At 27.8% G+C, this 18,874-nt stretch overlaps 1 protein-coding gene and 1 long non-coding RNA gene across 2 annotated transcripts in view; one reads left to right on the top strand and one right to left on the bottom strand.

Annotated features, from left to right (window-relative positions):
- The window catches only part of LOC132947118 (uncharacterized), a 105,735-nt gene that overhangs the window by 20,076 nt on the left and 66,785 nt on the right, over positions 1 to 18,874 (bottom strand). The gene's annotated exons all lie outside the window — the stretch shown is intronic.
- Positions 2,338 to 14,015, top strand: LOC132946616 (piwi-like protein Ago3). The gene is made up of 19 exons (XM_061016666.1): positions 2,338 to 2,677; positions 3,050 to 3,091; positions 4,352 to 4,554; positions 5,435 to 5,538; positions 6,014 to 6,178; positions 6,559 to 6,754; positions 6,822 to 7,018; positions 7,091 to 7,204; positions 8,424 to 8,595; positions 8,669 to 8,782; positions 8,844 to 9,006; positions 9,196 to 9,377; positions 9,518 to 9,808; positions 9,877 to 9,993; positions 10,247 to 10,444; positions 10,518 to 10,703; positions 11,861 to 11,968; positions 12,036 to 12,176; positions 13,527 to 14,015. Exons 3-19 carry the CDS (start codon positions 4,354 to 4,356, stop codon positions 13,611 to 13,613), a joined length of 2,736 nt encoding a protein of 911 aa, XP_060872649.1. The 5' UTR covers positions 2,338 to 2,677; positions 3,050 to 3,091; positions 4,352 to 4,353; the 3' UTR covers positions 13,614 to 14,015.

Raw genomic sequence — 18,874 nt, 5'->3', positions numbered from 1 at the left:
GATTTCTTTAAATAATAATTGAACTAATTAATTTAAATGCATATGTGTGTACATAATTAAATGTTTTTTACTTATTTTATTACTTACTTTATTACTTTTTTCTATATTATACATTGCATAAATAAATACATAATAATAATAATATGTATTGAAGTTACAATTTTTTTTTCGTCATTTTGGTTATAATGGCAACCGGTTATTATGACCTATTTTCTTTGGTCCCTTGAACGTCATTATAAACGGTTTCTACTGTATAACATAAATTTAATTTTGCGCCCACTGAGCTGATTTTCTGCGGGCGCCCCTACCACTCTCTGGTCGACATATCCGTGTCGTCCCTAATTCAGTGCATGAGCACCAGCCACCCGAGTACCTTTTCAACGAGCGACAACTGGACTTCTTATGATAAGCCATGATTATAGTGCGTTTTTTATTTTAATTTGTGTATTTGAAGTATAACCTTGTGTCACCTAAAACTCCTACAACATAATCTACAAACAGCTGCGAATCAGGTAAGGCATTTAATATAATATAGGTTGCAGTTATCACATTTTTATGTGCTTTTTACATAAAATTACATTGTACGGTGTATTTGATTATATTTATCGTATTTTGTTACGTTATTGCGATATACTGTAATTATTGTTTATGGAATAAAGACGGTCTCTCAATGAAAACACTTAATATCATTGCCGGTACCTAATTTAATGATTTTAAAATATTTATAAAAACAATACAACAAATGTTTTCTTGTAATATTCTATTACCTAATTGAAGAGTTAATGTTATAATATTAAATTATATTTATTGTACTCGGCATAAATACTAATTGTTTATTATCAATTAAAAAAAAAAGTAATAATATTTATATAGGTACCTATTTAGTACTTACCTATATAATATACTATCATGTCCGGCGTTGACCATACAAAATATGATTTTTTTTTAATAGAAATATTTGTGAAAAATGTTTATGCCGTAAATTAATATTATAATATCTATATGGTAATACCATTGAGTATAATATTAATAATATTATATTATACAAGCTGATTCATTGCCCGTTAAATGTACCAATTCTATATGACTCAAACTTTGTTCAATTCGTTATTTAATATTCGGTGTATGGTGTATGGTGTTCAAAATTTATCTTAACTTTTCTGTTGTCCGGAATAAAAATTCTGATTCGCAGCAGTATATTATCAGGTAGGCAATCTACCTGCGGTAGATCGCGGACCCCGCGCTGTTTGTACGTAAGTGTATGATTTAACTCTAAAGTATCAAAATTGTACAAAGTTTGTCTTTTTTACTTAATTCCACCTTCGGAAGATTAATATGATCAATTAATACAAAAGCCTAACGCAACCGTACCAAAATCCTATGAATAAAAAAAAATAACAAATTTAACACTTTTTAAATTAGCCCATCTTCTTCCCAGAGGTCTAATCTACACACAAATATTCATTTTTATCTATACTTATAAAATGATAGCGTTTGTTTGTATGTTCGGGATTAACTCCGAAACTACTGAACCGATTTCGAAAATTCCTTCACCAATGCAAAGCCACATTCTTTGTGAGTGTCATAGGCTAATTTAAAAAGGGAAGTGATCGCTCCCGGTAAGTGCTCAAACAGGAATTTTGAGATTTACGATAGAAATCTTATCACGTATTGGCAGTGAATAATTATAATCGTTAATTACTCCACTAAAACGCAACATTTTTGAAAATCCTTTCTTAGTGCACGGTAAAAATATGAGAAGAACCTCTATTCCAAATTTTAAGTCCGTACGTTGAGTAGTTTTTGAGATACAGCGATCAGCGAGTCAGTGGTATTTGGATTTTATATGTATAGATAGATATCTAATTATTGACTAACATTATCGGACCTTATTTATGCCTAAAACCTGCTCCGTGATATCCTCTTTCATTAAAAAAAAACTGCATGACAATTAGATAAGATAAGTTTCGAAGCCAAACCGTAACAAAGATTTCCTCTTTTGCTTGATTTCAGTTTTATATATTATATAGATAATACATAGTGTATAATATACTCAAAGGTAATACGTAAACAATGGCGCACCGTTCATATAAACGAAAAAAAAATTCTCTTTTCTTTTCATTTGATGTTTAAACTCTCATCAACAATCCGTGTGGACAATAATAATTGTCGGAGGTACTCACTTCAATAGATTACAGCGATACCTCCACAATGTACCATATGTTGTTGTTTACTTGTTTGTGCGTGTGCGCTCATCAGCCGCCGCCGGCTCGCTGGAATGCGATAATATATTAACACGGCCGCCCAAAACATAACCACTAATTTTTTTTTTTTCATAATCAGTCCGTTCACTTTCACTCCGTTCCGTATTGTCGTATAGAACAACTTGTTAACGCGGAATCGTGAAAATAATGTTATTGTTTTTACTTGCGCAAATCGCCGTCTTTTCATCGTAACATTAATATTGCTCTTGCCAGCGCGAATCGCCGTCATAATATAAATGTATTGTATTGTGGGTGAGAATCGTCACTAAAATTATTATTATTATTGTGGACGCGAATCGCCACTCTCTTTATATTTATTCGTGAATATCTTATTCTAATAGTCGCGATTCGCCAGTGTTTTATATCATTGTGTTATAATTATTGTCGTGGGCGCGAATCGCCACTGTGTTGAGGTATATTCATTGTTACGGGCTCTAAACGCTCATATTTTATTTGCATATTGTACCTACCATTCGACAGTGGCGCCGAAGTTTTTAAAATGTGGTCGGGCAATGTCAAAACTTCAATAACTTAATTATTTAATATAGAGGTACCCTAATATATATTTATTCATAATCATGGTTTAAATATACTCGTGCTCATAATAGAGTTATGATGTAAATAGACTGGCCACATTTTTCAAAAAAGGACTTCGGTGCCACCGCTATTCGAGCTAGGCGCAAATCGCCGAGAACTTAATATTATTTTTACACCGTTGGGTCAGGAGGGCCAAATACAATTATTTCATTTTTGTATCATACATTTTGCATAATTATTTGTTATAGCATAGCTACAGGACCAGCTAGCCAGTCTGCGCTCCATAATCGGTGAGTTTTTTTTATTGTTATTATATTTATATTACAGCTTAAACAGCTTGCCATATATTATAATATTATTGCACTGTTGTATCGTGTGAGCCAAGCAGGCTAACATTTATATTTGATATGATTTATAAATGTCTGTTGCTGTGAGATTAGCCTATATTTTGTACCATTATTATTATTAAATTTGTGAATTATACAGAAGCTTAATATACAACCTTTTACCATTTATTAATTAGAGTTGCCCCTTGTCATTAGTTTTTAAGCACATACACACAAACACATATACACACCTTACACATCACTATACCACATAGCTTGCTAGTATTTGCGCGGCGAACCCAACCAATTCTAGCCGAACTATAACACCATTACACACAAGCTACACAGATCGATCGGTGTGTGATAAGGTGCGTGTAAAAGCTTCAACGCCCGGCGCACAAACTATTATTGCTTTGTTCCCGGCCCCAACAATCTTATAATTTGTCGGAAAAAAACCTACCATTACTATGAGGTACCTAGCATAGGTGCTTAAGACATAAAATTCCAGAATTTTGGGAAACTCGAAAATCCTAAACATTTTTAATTACTTAATATTATCATATACCTATATGCACTTTAAAAAAAAAAATAAATATTTTTTCTATTATAACTTACTATACCTAGTAGCTACTATTCGTTATTAATATTACTTTGGACGTTTTTTCCGATGTAATTATTATGATTGGTGGAGATATTACAAATCTGAGTGGTGAGTCTATAAAGTTTATAACAAATACCAATACTGTATTCTATAGTCTGGATTATAGAAAAATTATATTATACGTTTGTTATAAGTACATACTTATATGCAAATTTATTTATTTTTTTAAATTATGTAATAGCAGGTAGGTACCTTGCAATTCAAAAAATACAATTTTCAGGTATAAACATAATCATTTTCAGAAAAAATTTGGAATTTAGTAATAATAATATCACGAATAGTTAAAAGTTATTTCATTTAAACCAATTGTCAATATTTTTTGTGGAATCATACTGATAATTTTTACTTGTACTATTTTAATAATATTTTAACTTTTTTACTCTTTTTCCATTTATGTATCTTCTGAAAATTGGTTTTTTTGACTTCCAAAGTATTGCTTCTTCAACAAAAATTATACGAGTCTAATAAGACTATTAGACTAATTAATGTAAAGGCTTGAAAAACTTGATTAAATACTATTAGTTGCACTGCTAAATGTAATCAGTTCTCAAATCATTTTCTAGGAATGTCTGGAAGAGGTTTTTTAAAGAGCCGTTTGGCTCAGATCGCTATCGAGGAACCCCATGAAAATCCTAAACCTGAGGAGCCTTCAAAACTATCAGCACTACCTATACCATATTTTACTGATATACCAAAAGTCCCTGTGGGTACTATAAGTTCTCAAACCCTAGTTAATGGGCATCAACAAGTTGCTCGCGGAAGAAGGGTAATTATTATTGTTTTACTTGTAGAAATAAATCATTTATAATACTAGTTAGGTACATTATTACATTAATGGTAGTACTTAAGTGTTTAGTATTACACAAAATTAAAGACTGCTTAAAATTATATATTAATGTTTGAACTACTTATATTCACAAAAAAAGTAATTAGTAATTATAAATCATTTTATTTTTTAAGCAGGTTGTTTTTTATGAATGATACCTAGCTGGTTAATTACTAATTTCATGTTTTTATTTTTTATTAAAGTTATTATGAACAATGTAGTAATGTACCTATGTATGTTTTAGATATACATTTTCAAACTGATATTAGTTTTAGGTAATTCATCTACTTAAATTAATATTTTAAATTTTTGTAAATATTATTAAGTAAGTTAAGAATGTACATCTTATAGAACTTGATTTTTACAATATATGAAAAATAATTCACCAATTTTTATTTACTTTTTGTAGGTATACCTATTTACAAACAATAATTTATTTCTTAAAAGGTTACCTACATAATATTACCATTTATTTTATTTCATTGAGTTAAATTACTGAATTAAAATTTAAGTTCTTAATATTATACCTAATATAATTTTTTTTTTTCGTTTAATAAGTTCAAATTTATTATTATTTTTACTTGAGTCTAAAATAGATAATGTATATTATGTTGTAATATTGTTAAATATGTATATCAGTTTCTTGTTAGGAATGTTATACAATATATTATTCACTAAGCCCGACTTAGGTAATTACTTAGCATAGAATAAGAGATGAAATAGAAAAATATTCAAGTTTTAATATTAATTTTTATTATATAATTATATTGTTTAGAATACTCAAGTATAGTTTTTGTTTGAATATTTTGTGTGTTTGCAGGCTATGTTAGCTAATATTGCTCAAAGAACTGTTTCTCAAAAGTTGTCTGACACCATACAAACAACATTCTCAAACATCGATCTAGGGGATTTAAAAAATAACGCGTTAGTATTGTAATGTTTATATAATTTATAAAAAATGTATATATCAATGCTAATTTAATTTAATATACCTAAAAATAAGTTGTTTTATGTACTTCAGTTTCTAAACCAAATATTATTTTCTTATTAATAATGATAGTTGCCTGTATTTAGAATCATAGATATATTCTGTCCAGCAGAAGAATTTCTGATATTATGCATCCCTACGCGACAACCCTGTCATCAAGCCCTTTTCCTCTGGCAGGGTGTCGCGTGAGGATGCACAGAAGAACTAATTTTTGTTGGTCCTTGACGGGTTTTCTCGCTGGACAGAGTATACAATATTTATGGTTTATAGTCTCATATTAATTGTGAGTCAATTGATAAATTCCTTCATTTATTATTGTTAAGATGATTAATATTTTGTTTTCATAAAACATTTCTATAATTTCTATATTTATTAAATTAAATTAATAAAAACAATTGTTTATTTTCTCAGGCGTCCAAACATTAGTCCCGATCATAAAAAAGCAGAGGTATCTAAATTACTTACACCCCTAAAGCAGCCACAAACACAAATTGTTGATATTCCAGGAGAAAAGGAAGAAAAGTCTCCAGTTATATGTAGAGTGTTAAAAAAGTCTGAAAAAGATAATTACCACATGTACGATAAATATATGTTTTATTTATTGATAATAATTTTTAAGGTTATAAGTAGAAGAATGTATTATGATGAATTAGATGAATCATTTAGTAAAAAATGTATTTAATATACTTAATATTTAGGTTTATAACTACATAATATTCCAAAATATTTTAATTTATAATAGATCACTATTTACACCCTTGACAATTATTAATTTTTAGTATTTTTTAAATCTTTTATACTTAAATGATACTTTCAATGTTATATTGACTATAAATATTTGCATATATTCATAAACCTAATGTCTGCAGTTTAATTATCATTATTTTGAAATACAATGTTGTGTTCTTCTTTTAATGTTTCAAATTGATGATTTTATGTTTGTTGTTTTTCTATAGGGCTCAGTTATCATCAAATTATATAAGAATTAAATTGGAAGAAGATAAAGGAATATATGAATATAGAGTTGATTTCAATCCTCCGATTGATGCCAAATCTGATAGGTATTTTTTGGTGAATCAACACAGAAATTTATTCCCAGTAAAAACTTTTGATGGAACATTACTTTATATACCAAAAATGCTACCACAAAATGTAATTATTTATCAAAAAAATATATTATTAAAACAATTTTTAATAACAAATGTTAAATTTTTACTAGGTAACCAAATTAGTGGGGAAATTAAGAGATGAATCTGAAGTAAAATTAACAATAACATTTAAGGGTAAAAATTCTCTGCGTGAATGTTTAAATTTTTATAACGTTTTTCTACACTCAATAATGAAGAATCTTGGTCTAGTACAATTTGGAAGAAGTTGTTATGATCCAAATAAAAAGATACTCATTCCTGAATTTAAGTAAACTAAATCCGATTTTAAATACTTGTGGTATTGAGATTAATTAAATAATTGTTTGAATATTTATTGTAGACTCGAAGTTTGGCCAGGTTTCATGACTGCGATTGACGAGTTTGAAAATGGTCTTTATATGTGTGCTGAAGTATCACACAGGGTTTTACGTGTACAAACGGTTTATCAAATAATGTAAGCATATTCATTTTTTTTTTACATGTCAACTGTTACGGTTATTAACGTTTTAACAAATACATTTTATGTTTCTAGGCATATTATATGTTTTTAATAATATGTATTAAATCTTTTTTTACTCTATTAATATCTTGTGTAATAATTAATGAAAAGTATTTATGGTGGTTCCTTTAAAACTAGATAAACATTTTAGTAGTAGTTCAGAGATTGATTGTAAACCAAAAAATACTATCGTTACAATAGCTTTTGAAAAATATTAAATGTAATGCAAATTTTTTTATATGCATTTAAATTTTGATTTTTCACAACATTTATCAAATTGAAAATTGAAAAATAATTTTGTAGTTATAAATGTATAAAATGTTCATTTTATATAACTAAGGATTAATTTTAAACAAGGTTCCACGTAAGTAGGTTATAATGTAACCAAAAAATATAAAAACACATTTTTTTATAGTTATATTATGTTAAAATTTGGACGAATTTATATACTAAGTATTCATGAATAATGATTTTGTTTAAAAATATTATTCATGAGTACTTCTCTAATCTCTCAAGTATATTATTATCTACAAACATTGAAATATGAGAACCTACCGACTACCGTTTTAATTATAACATTATTAATACACTGTGGATGTTTTCTTCTACAAAATTTTTTACAATCTGTACCCTCTGAATAGCGGACACCGTCTAATAACGGTTACAATTTCGGTGAACGAGAGTGTCCGGTATTTAGAGGTTTCATTGTAATATAATATATCCTAGGCTAACAAACAGTCTCCGCTCAGAATCATTTTTTGTATACAATAATTATTATATTATTGAATTCAAAGTGAACATAATCCATAACAGTGACCCACTTGTAACATACTGTACAGCAGAGTGACACCCACTTACCCGCTTTTTTTATTGTTTGTAATCCTTCAATTTTATCATAAAATAAAGGAGAATAAGGATAAGCTCCTTGTCTTATTTATATTATATATAATATTTTTGTTTATTATAATCGGTTTTCTTCAATAATCCTGTAAACCAATAAAATTTATAATTCTCAAGTAATTTTATTAGTGGAAAATATGTTTATATATTTACAATTACAATCTGAATATAATTATTCTGTTGTCTTACTTGTATTTGAAATTCAAAAGTTTAACTAATCAACTATGCACCTGCAAGATTTTATTTTAAAAATCTTATTTGTATAATTTTATAGGACAGATATCATGATGAATGTGAAAAACAAAAATATAGATATTAAGCAAGAAATAATGGCTGCATTATGTGGTTCTACTGTAATTACAAATTATAACCGTAAAACATACAGAGTTGATGATGTAGACTTTACAATGAATCCTTTATCAACTTTTAAAAAAGATGGTGTTGAAGTAAGTAATATTAATTTAATCTAACACTTATAAATCTTAAATGTTATTAATTTTTATTTTCTTCTCTGTTTAGGTAACATACAAAGATTATTATAAAAAGACGTATGAAGTTGAAATCAAAGATCTTCAACAGCCCATGATTATTACAAAAGCAAAAAAAAAAAATATGCTCATAAACAATGCAAACGTTGGTAATTAAATAGACAAATTAAAATCATTTTATCATCGATATTATTTTAAATTTACAGGATTTAGATATTTGTTGCTTAGTTCCTGAGCTTTGCAATTTAACAGGACTGACTGATGCAATGAAAGAAGACTTTAAATTGATGAAGGCTCTTCACATCCATACTTTGGTTACACCAGAAGTGCGACAAAATGCTATAATTGAATTTGTGAATCGTATAAATGGTATAAAACTGATTTTATGCCTACTTAAACTCTATTAAATGATTTAATATAATATGTTTGAAAATCATCATTGATAAAATTTCTAATAAAATATTAGTTTTTTTTTTAAATTTTAATATTGAGGTATATAATAAGTGAGAATTATCACATTTCACCATAAATTGATTTCTTTTTTGATACATTTTATAGCTCATGAAGAAGCTAGCAAAAAATTAAAAGATTGGGGGCTAATGATGCGTCCAATCCCAGTGAAAATGGAAGGTCCAGTTTATAAAAGAGAAACAATATTACTGGGAAGTAATATTAGAAAACAAGTTGGAATAAATATGGAGTGGGGAATGGATGTAGCAAAAAATGCAATGTTTGTTGCTGTAAGTATATTAAATATCTAAGAAATGTTTCTTGTAGTTTGTAGTTTATTTGTACTGTTTAACTTATAAAAAGCTTCAAATTTTAACTTCTAAAAAATAATAATATAAATAATTCAGTTCTAAATATTATTATTTTGTAGGCGAACATGTTAAATTGGGTAATTATGTATAATCCAAGAGAGGAAACAACAGCTAAATCATTTTGCAAACAATTGGCTGTATGCTGCCGTCCTCTTGGTATGGAAATTAATCCTCCAAAACCAATTCAAGTTCAGGGGACAAATCCAGAGGTTTTTGTTAGTGTTATAAATAATACATTAAAGAATAATTCAGAAATACAATTGGTTGTTATAATATTACCAAATCAAAGAGAAGACCGTTATAATGCTGTGAAACGGATTTGTTGTTCAGAAATTGGAATTCCATCTCAAGTACTAATAGAAACTAAAATTGGAATTATTATTGTTATTAATATATTTTACTGTATTTTATATTTTAGGTAATTGTCTCAAGGACATTATCCAAGCCAGATCGATTACAATCAATTACTCAGAAGATTGCTTTACAAATTAATTGTAAATTAGGTGGTGCTTGTTGGGCCATCGACATTCCATTGGTAAGGTTTTCCTATATTATATTTTTTGAACACTATTGATAACCATTTATTATATATTATTATTATAAAATATTTTAATAACTTAAGATAGTGAAAATAAATATCTGTCTTACATGCATATTATTCTATGTTATGTTTCTCAAAACAATGCTAATAGTGGAAACATAAACAAAAACTGAAATGCTGTCAATACTATAAATAGATAAAATGTTCTATTTTGTATAGGTACTATAATTTTTATTTTATTTTTTAGAAAAATACTATGATAGTAGGAATTGATGTATACCATGAGAAAGGTAAACAACTGAGTAGTGTTGTTGGTTTTGTAGCTTCAATGGACAAGACATTTACTGAATGGTATTCAGTCGCTGCAATGCAAAGGAGTACCCATCAAGAACTTATGAAGTCTGTGCAAGACGCGTTCCATAAAGTGGTGTCTCAATTTAAAGCAGTTAGTTTTTGTTGTTTTACTATAATTTATGTTTTGATATTGTTTTAAAATTAATTACAATACTTTATTCTAGAAAAATGGATTGTTGCCTGAAAAAATAATTATATATAGAGATGGAGTATCTGATGGAGATTTAAAACAGGTAGAAGAAATTGAACTTCAAGATTTAATAGAATCTTTCAAATGTTACCCAGGAAATTATAATCCTATGGTTACTTTAATAATTGTTCAGAAACGCATTAACACACGTGTTTTCCAGGTAATATATTATGAAAGATTAAACCATAACATTGAATTATTGACACATTTTAATTAACTCATTATTATGTTTAGCCAAATTAGGTAAAAACCAATAAGATAGTTTATATTAAAATCTGTAGTAAGTTGTTAATAGAAAAAAAAGTCCTTACGTTATTGGTTAATGATAGTGTTAAGAGGACACTACACAGCCAGTTGTCACCATCTTTCAAGTGTGTAACATCAAATTTACGCTCAGCAGACGTTTAGTCCCATTGTTTAAAAATAGAGTGACTTGACTTAAGATAAGATAAGATAATATTTTATTGGCCAAAAATAAGATAGTTTAAATAAATACAATAATTAATTACACATAGTTTGGCCCAATTCAGCACTGAGGTAGTACCTTGTGTTGGTGATATTGGAGTTACTTATGATGAAACTTGATGGTAAGAACAATATCTGTGTTTGTATGTGCTTTTTTTTAGCTAGTTATGTGTGTTTAATATAGTGTAAATTAAAAATAATCATAAATCACTTATAAACTGAAATATCTTAAAAATCCCACATATACACACAGTTAATGTTTTTATTATTAAGTTTTATAATAGGTTTACTCTAATATTCACTCTAATATTTAAACTAACAGAGTTAATCGTGATCTGCTGAGCGTACATTTGGTAAGTTATGATCTTGTAAGACGTAGCCACAAATATTTGTACCTACATGTGTTGTCTCCGTCTTAGGTCTTTGTAAGACGGGGACAATATATACGGGTGTGGCGTCCTCTTAAAGAATTAGTCTAATATAACAAGTATTACATTAATATTGAATATAATTACATTATTTACATTTAATATCATTATTAACTATCATTTATGTTATACCTTTAATACAAATTATCAATGAAAAATCAGTTCTAAATAAATAGATAATTTGTAGCTAAATTTTTTCATGAAAATCAGCCGATGATTCTAGTGCCCTCATTGGCGTTTTTTTCAGTAGCACTTTTTTTAACTACTATAGGCCTACCAAATTATGCAGTGAGGTTCTAGAGAACAATTTGCATGTTTTCGTGGCCCGTTAAATAAATTGCATGATTATTAATTTATGTAAAAAGAAATATTCGTTTTCTTTATTACTTATTTTTGACAACTTTAATATTTTTGTTATATCTAGTATGTAGATGAAATATATTCAAATCCAAGTCCTGGAACTGTTATTGATAATACTGTAACCAGAAAAAATTATTTCGATTTTTTCTTGGTCTCTCAACATGTTCGTCAGGTAAAGTATATTTCTTTAGAAAAATTTTCTTTTTATTATTAATTATTAAAATTATTTTTATGTGCAGGGTACTGTTAATCCAACTCATTACATTGTACTGAAAAATGGATGTAATTTAAGTGTTGAAAATGTCCAAAGATTATCCTACAAGTTGTGTCACTTGTATTATAATTGGTGTGGTACAGTAAAAGTTCCTGCTCCTGTTCAAGTAAATAGAAAATATGAATATGCAATTATTTAGATATAAATACAACATATTTTGTAGAAGTCTTGTTCATAAATTCTAAAATAGGTTTAGTTATTTATTATTTAAGAATACAAATATAAGGTACAGTGAAACTTGTATAAATATGTTTGGAGACTAATTTACTACATCACTCAATAATGACAAAATGTATTTTGCAATGCATGATTGTATGACTAGGTCCAAATTACAAAATATTGCGTATTGAAAGCAATCAAATTAAAAAAGTTATAAATTTCTTAATTTTTTATTACTGATCACTTGTTAGGCACATGTGGCTCAGTTAAATGTTCCTGAACATATATTCTTAAATTCATTGGTATTTTATTACATTGGACTCTCTTCAATATAGATGTAAATAATTATCCTATTAAAGCATTTTAAGTACACAGAAGTTATTATTCCGAGGCTGATTTATCTTTTTTTACGGTTTTAGACTTTAAACATTTGCCCTCCCTTTAATAGGTAGACAAGTTATAATACCCCCTCCAAAATACCCTAATTATTAATTAACAATATACCTATCCATTTGAATTTTTATATTATTTTTTTTCTCGCTTTTAGTAATTATTTTTAGCCTACTTTGGAAAAATTTCAATTTATGTCCACCAAATTTTAATAAAAACTTACCATGATAATTTTCATGAATGTAGTACTACATTACTAATTGAACAAAATTAAAACTATTCTTTGGTACATTAAATTCTTAATATAAAACATTAAAATGTACAAATTTTTTTATATTAATAGGCATACAAAACAGATCTTATAATAAATATTTTTTTGTAACAATTCTTAACTTAACTATTTTAATTTTGGTTTTGCTTTTAAAATATTTTCTTAGCCACTCTAGGCAGCTGATTACACTCTCTAACTATTTTTATTTCTTTGAGTGTACATTGTGGGGGTTTTCATTGTAAAGTAACATCATGATAACATAGATTTTTGCATAAATAAAGGAAATTAATTAATATTATGCTAGTAGTTATTACTTGTATTGTTACCAAAGTATTTAAAAGTAACTAAATAAATGCAATTAATGATATAAAAACATTGGTAACATCATTTAGTCATAATATAGTATGCAAATGCAATGGTATAAAAATTTATAATGAATTTTCAAATGGTCACCCTGAACAATTTCGAAAATTGGAGAAGGACAAATTTCAATGTATAAATTGTATTTATTATTTAAGCATGTATATTATTGTATATATAGCATTGTATATATTCTTTATAATATAATCATATTTAACTATTATTATTATTTTAATTCAAATTGTATTATTAATGATTTGTTTATTTCTTTTTTAGTATGCACATAAACTTGCATACCTTATAGGGCAAAATGTTAGACGAATGCCAAGTGATAAATTATGCAACTCTCTATTTTTCCTGTAACGAACATATACAACTTGTATTCTTATGAAAGAACTGAAGTTATATCCAATATATTTTATTTAACTTAAATAAATTTATGTGGCTACTTCATATTTTATATTTTGTTTATTTTCTGAATTGCACTTAAAAAGCTTGACTGTTAGTAATAAGTGATACATGAATTAAGTTTATTATAATAACATATTTATATTTTTGACAATTGTAACATATTATTGTTTTTTGTATTTTTTTTTTATTATTTAATTAAGCTTTTTATTTAACTAGGATTTTGTTTATTCTGGTTAGATTTTTTGAAAAATATAGATTTTTTAATATACTTGGCTTTTTTTTAATCTACTACTTTTTACTTTGCTATGTTTTTAGATTCTGAGTGGAACGATAAATGTATTGATTTTACAATGATGTGTTGTTTTTTTTTTTCATCATTTATTTTTGTGTCTGTCATCACGGTTTGGGGCAGTAAAACTGCTTCGAAGTTGGTGCATTCGAAAGGTCAAATTTTAAAACTCCCAATAGTTTTTAAAAGCGCCGGGAAAAACAACATACAAATTAAGGAAAAATGGGAATTTTTATACAAAATCGGTATTCCTCGAAATCGATTTTGGTTTTTGGTGAAACAAATTAACGTATATACTATATAGGTACATGAAATTTTTACTGGTTGTTAATATTTGCATTTTCTTTACATGATAAAATTTTCAAAATATTTAGAATTGTTTTGAACTGTTTATAAACCTTTTCAGTTTCCAATTGTATTAGTATTTTTTCTATGAATGTCAATAAAACTTTATTTGTCGGGTAAAAAAGCTTGAAAATTTAATACAAGGCTCCCACTATATTGTTACAATGACATTTAAAAATATTAAAAATCCTTAGTCATAGTTTTTTTTATAAGCATATAAAGTTCAAATCTTGACAAAATACGGAAAATCACGAAAATTAGCAAATTATTTTGACCTTTAAATAAAATTACCTATATATGTAGGTACTGTTTGGGCTATAGCATTTTTGAGTTTGAGATTTATATGGACTTGAATTAACAGTTCTGGAACAAAAAAAAACAATCAATTAATATTATATACTATACTTATAATATGTTAGTATAGAAGAACTTTAAGTATAGAATCTTGGTAGAGTTAAATAATTAATTCTAACGGGATTACAAAATTCGTTGTACTTTACAGTTTACAGAGTTGTAATAATATATTGTGTGACAAGGGCGGGAAGTGGGCTATTTCAGCAGTCGCGGTCGCCCAAGACTGAAAACGCCTTCCCGCGCGAGCCACACAATTCAGGGCCGGATTTAGGGGAGGCTGAGTGGGCTGCAGCCCAGGGGCCCCCACAATTTTATGATATTTAAATTAGAATACAGAAAAAATATTTTATTTATATTTACACATATTTAATTAAATGATATTGAACTTTTTTTGGACATTTAAAAATTTTTATTTTACTAACTAATAATAGATGTATTTACGTTTATTGACAATGAACGGTCCCTAAAATTCTAGATAAGATAGTTTATGCCGTCCGCGATCGGTGTGCACCGTCGATTGTAATAATATTAGTAAATGTGATTCTAAATATACACATGTGGGTCTGAATGACATGTCGAATGTCGTAGAAAACATGATGGTTAACAAGAATATAGGTAATTATTCATCGTCAGAATTATGAGATTAGTTTTCGGAAATATATAATACACATTACAGACTATCTGTAATGTAATCATGTATCTGTAATGTCTGTAGATAAATTATCGTTATTATAAATTAAGAAAAGTTCCAGGCATTTAATTTTAATTACTTGACATTTTTATTTTTATTATTTTGATTTATTATTTTTCATTTAATTACTTACACTTAATATTATGATAATATTACTTAATATACTAGTCATACTCGATTTGATTGTTTTTATAATTATTTATTATTAAATAGTAGTTAATTGTTACTCAGTGCCGGCGCTAGGGGAGGACAAATGGGACATATGTCCAGGGCCCCGCGCTTGTTAAAGGGCCCCGCGATTTTTAATTATTATCTTAATACCGCGAAACACATTGATATTTTATATTAACAAATTATAAATCTATACATTTATTGACTTATTGTTATATTATACTACACATGTATAATATTAATATTATTTCTGTCATTAGTTATTTGGAAAATTATATCTAAATTTAGCCATTGTACAAAGTAAATCGTTTTCGATACGACGAAGGAGTAATATTTTGAGGATACTCGAGTATTGTAGGAGTATACTATAATTAATAATATAAATATTTATTATCTCTAGAGTTACTGTTTTTTCTGTTCTTTGTTTGGAAAAGCTCTCCGAAAACTCTAAATTAAGTTTTTATTTAAGATATTATTATTACAATTTAGTTTAGGTATAGTAGGTATAGTATTAGTATCTAGTGTATCAGGATTAGTTTTAATGTAGTTTATTGTCTACCGCCGCCGTGTACTTAGATATTAAACAATGTTTTATATCATTCAAACATTTTGATGATTTTATTTATTTTTTATTGATGTTTATATAAGTTGTAATTATTAAAATAAATATAAATGAATAAAATAATAGGCCCCCCACAAATTTATTAACTTATAATTTTCAACACATGCATATTATTTTATTATTTGTAAATAATTTTTTGTTAACATATTATAATTAAAAAAAGAATAATTTGATATTATTATTTTTAATGTTTGAAATTCAAATAAAAACCGCATTAATTAAAAAAAATCCTGATTTAAAAAAAAACTAGAATTTTGCCTTCTTCTGGGTACCTATTACCTATGTCCAGGGCCCCGCAATACCTAGTGCCGGCACTGTTGTTACTACTACTAAACATAATAATACCTAAATATTATTTAATAAGTAAAAAAATATATTTCCTTGTTTATGTATAAGGGGCCCCCACAATATATTCCACCCAGGGGTGGGCTACCACATACCTAAATCCGCACCTGCCACACATTTTTTGTCACGCCTCTGTGTTCGTTGGTCGCGCCATCGCGGCTAAGGTAATTCAGGCTAGGATCCATATGTAACAACCAGACTATTCTACGAAAACAATATTTCACGAAAGAAACGATTTGGTTTCATTTATTTTAAGCGTCATGCACGTAGGTGTTAAAATATGAATATTGTAAGATGTAACCAAAAGTTTATGTCTTATGAGCACCGTAGTACCGATTTTAGTGTCGTTTGTTCAGAGAATACGCGTGATATCTGAGCTCAGTACTCTTGGGGATTTCCATTTTTATGCCCGGTACTGCTTTTGGGGATTCCCACTTTACCACCCACTGGACGGAAAAACGTCGCTTTCCAACGCTTCGAACGTCATCAACTTTCGGTGCAGGCGTGACAAAATAGTATATTGTGTGGCAAGGGCGGGCAGTGAGCTATTTCACTATATCGCGGGCGACGTGTGCGGCAAGACTGAAACTGCCAAGACTGAAATTGCCTTCCCGCGCGAGCCACACATACTATTTTTTGTCACGCCTCTTTGTTCGTTGGTCGCGCCATCGCGGCTAAGGTAATTCAGGCTAGGATCCATATGTAACAACCAGACTATTCTACGAAAACAATATTTCACGATAGAAACGATTTGGTTTTATTTATTTAAATAAGCGTCAAGCACGGAGGTTATAATATGAATATATAAGATGTAACCAAAAGCTTATGTTCCGTGAGGACCGTGATATAGATTTCAGTATAAATAATAATTATTATATGAAAATAAAATTAGAATAAAAATATGTAGGTAATCAAGGCAAAGGTAATGCATTAATGCGGGGATCTGAGCAACAACCAAATTATTATACGAAAACAATTTCATGAAAGAAAAATGTTTACGCGTCATGCACGGAAGTTATGTTATAATATGAATATAAGATGTAACCAAAAGTTTATGTCTTATGAGCACCGCGTAGTATAGATTTTAGTGTCAAAAAACTCATGGGGATTTCCATTTTACCACCCGGTACTTATGGGGATTCCCATTTTACCGCCCGCTGGACGGAAAAACGTCGCTTTCCAACGCTCCAACCGTCATCGAAAACTAAACTTTCGGTGCAGGCGGGACAAAAAATATATTTTTAAAATCATATTTAACATAAGATATAAGAATACATCGGTTAAGAAAGTATTTAAAATACATTTCAAAGACTTAAGTTTTAGAAAAAGTTTTTCAGAACTAATAGAGGTAGGTACTTGGTATGTACTTTAAAAAAAATTAAAAAATTAAATTAATTTAATTGTTCAAGTAGAAAAAATTAATTATGTATTGAGTAATTATTATACTTCTATAAAGTTGTGATATCAACATTTAAGTATCATTAAAACTTTATACTACCAATGGCTACTTCGTTTTATACCGAAAAACAAAAATAAAGTTTAAAAAAAGCGGGTAAGTGGATGTCGGTCTCTCTGCTGTAAAGTAAGTTACAAGTGCGTCACTGTAAATTTAAATTTAAATTCAATGACATAATATCACAGATATTACCAAGTATATTTGATGATATTATTGTGAATAATGTAATTTATTTATAACCTATTTACGTGGAACCTTGTTTTAAATTTTCAATCGTTAGCTATAAACGTTGAACATTTTATAAATTTTCAACGACAAAATAATTATTAAATTTGAAATTTGATACATTTTGTCAAAATTTGAACTTAAAATGCTTATAAAAAAATTGTGCCTATGTATGTATTTTTAATATTTTTCAACTGCTATTAGAACGATATATCAGGAGCCTTATATTAAATGTTCACGCTTTTTTACCCAACAAATAAAATTTCATTGATATTTATAGAAAAAAAAAACTAAAAAAGGTGGGTAAGTGGATGTCACTCTGCTGTACATTAGGTAACAAGTGGGTCACTGTAATGGATGGTGTTCAATTTGAATTCAATGATATAATATCATTGTATAATTAAAACGATTCTGAGCGAAAACGGTCAGTCTGCCTATGCTATTACGAAGTATATTTGATGATATTATTGTGAATAAAGTAATTTATATATAACCTATTTACGCGGAGTCTTGTTTTCAATTTTCAATCCTTAGCTATAAAAGTTGAACATTTTATAAATTTTTAACTACTTACAAAAAAATTATTAAACTTTAAATTTGATACATTTTGTCAAAATTTGAACTTTAAATGCTTATAAAAACAAATTGTGCCTATGTATTTTTAATATTTTTCAACTGCTATTAGAACGATATATCAGGAGCCTTATATTAAATT

The sequence above is a fragment of the Metopolophium dirhodum genome, chromosome 6 (genome assembly GCF_019925205.1).
Source record: "Metopolophium dirhodum isolate CAU chromosome 6, ASM1992520v1, whole genome shotgun sequence".
NCBI classification, from domain to species: Eukaryota; Metazoa; Arthropoda; class Insecta; order Hemiptera; family Aphididae; genus Metopolophium; species Metopolophium dirhodum.
Note: the sequence above shows the minus strand (reverse complement) of the source record. Positions and strands in the feature narration are given on the sequence as shown.

Coding starts and splice junctions, on each gene's coding strand:
- LOC132946616 (XM_061016666.1), top strand. CDS start 4,354: ATGTCTGGAAGAGGTTTTTTAAAGAGCCGTTTGGCTCAGATCGCTATC. Junction 9,809..9,876: donor AAATTGGAATTCCATCTCAA/GTACTAATAGAA, acceptor TTTATATTTTAG/GTAATTGTCTCAAGGACATT. Junction 12,177..13,526: donor AAGTTCCTGCTCCTGTTCAA/GTAAATAGAAAA, acceptor TTTCTTTTTTAG/TATGCACATAAACTTGCATA.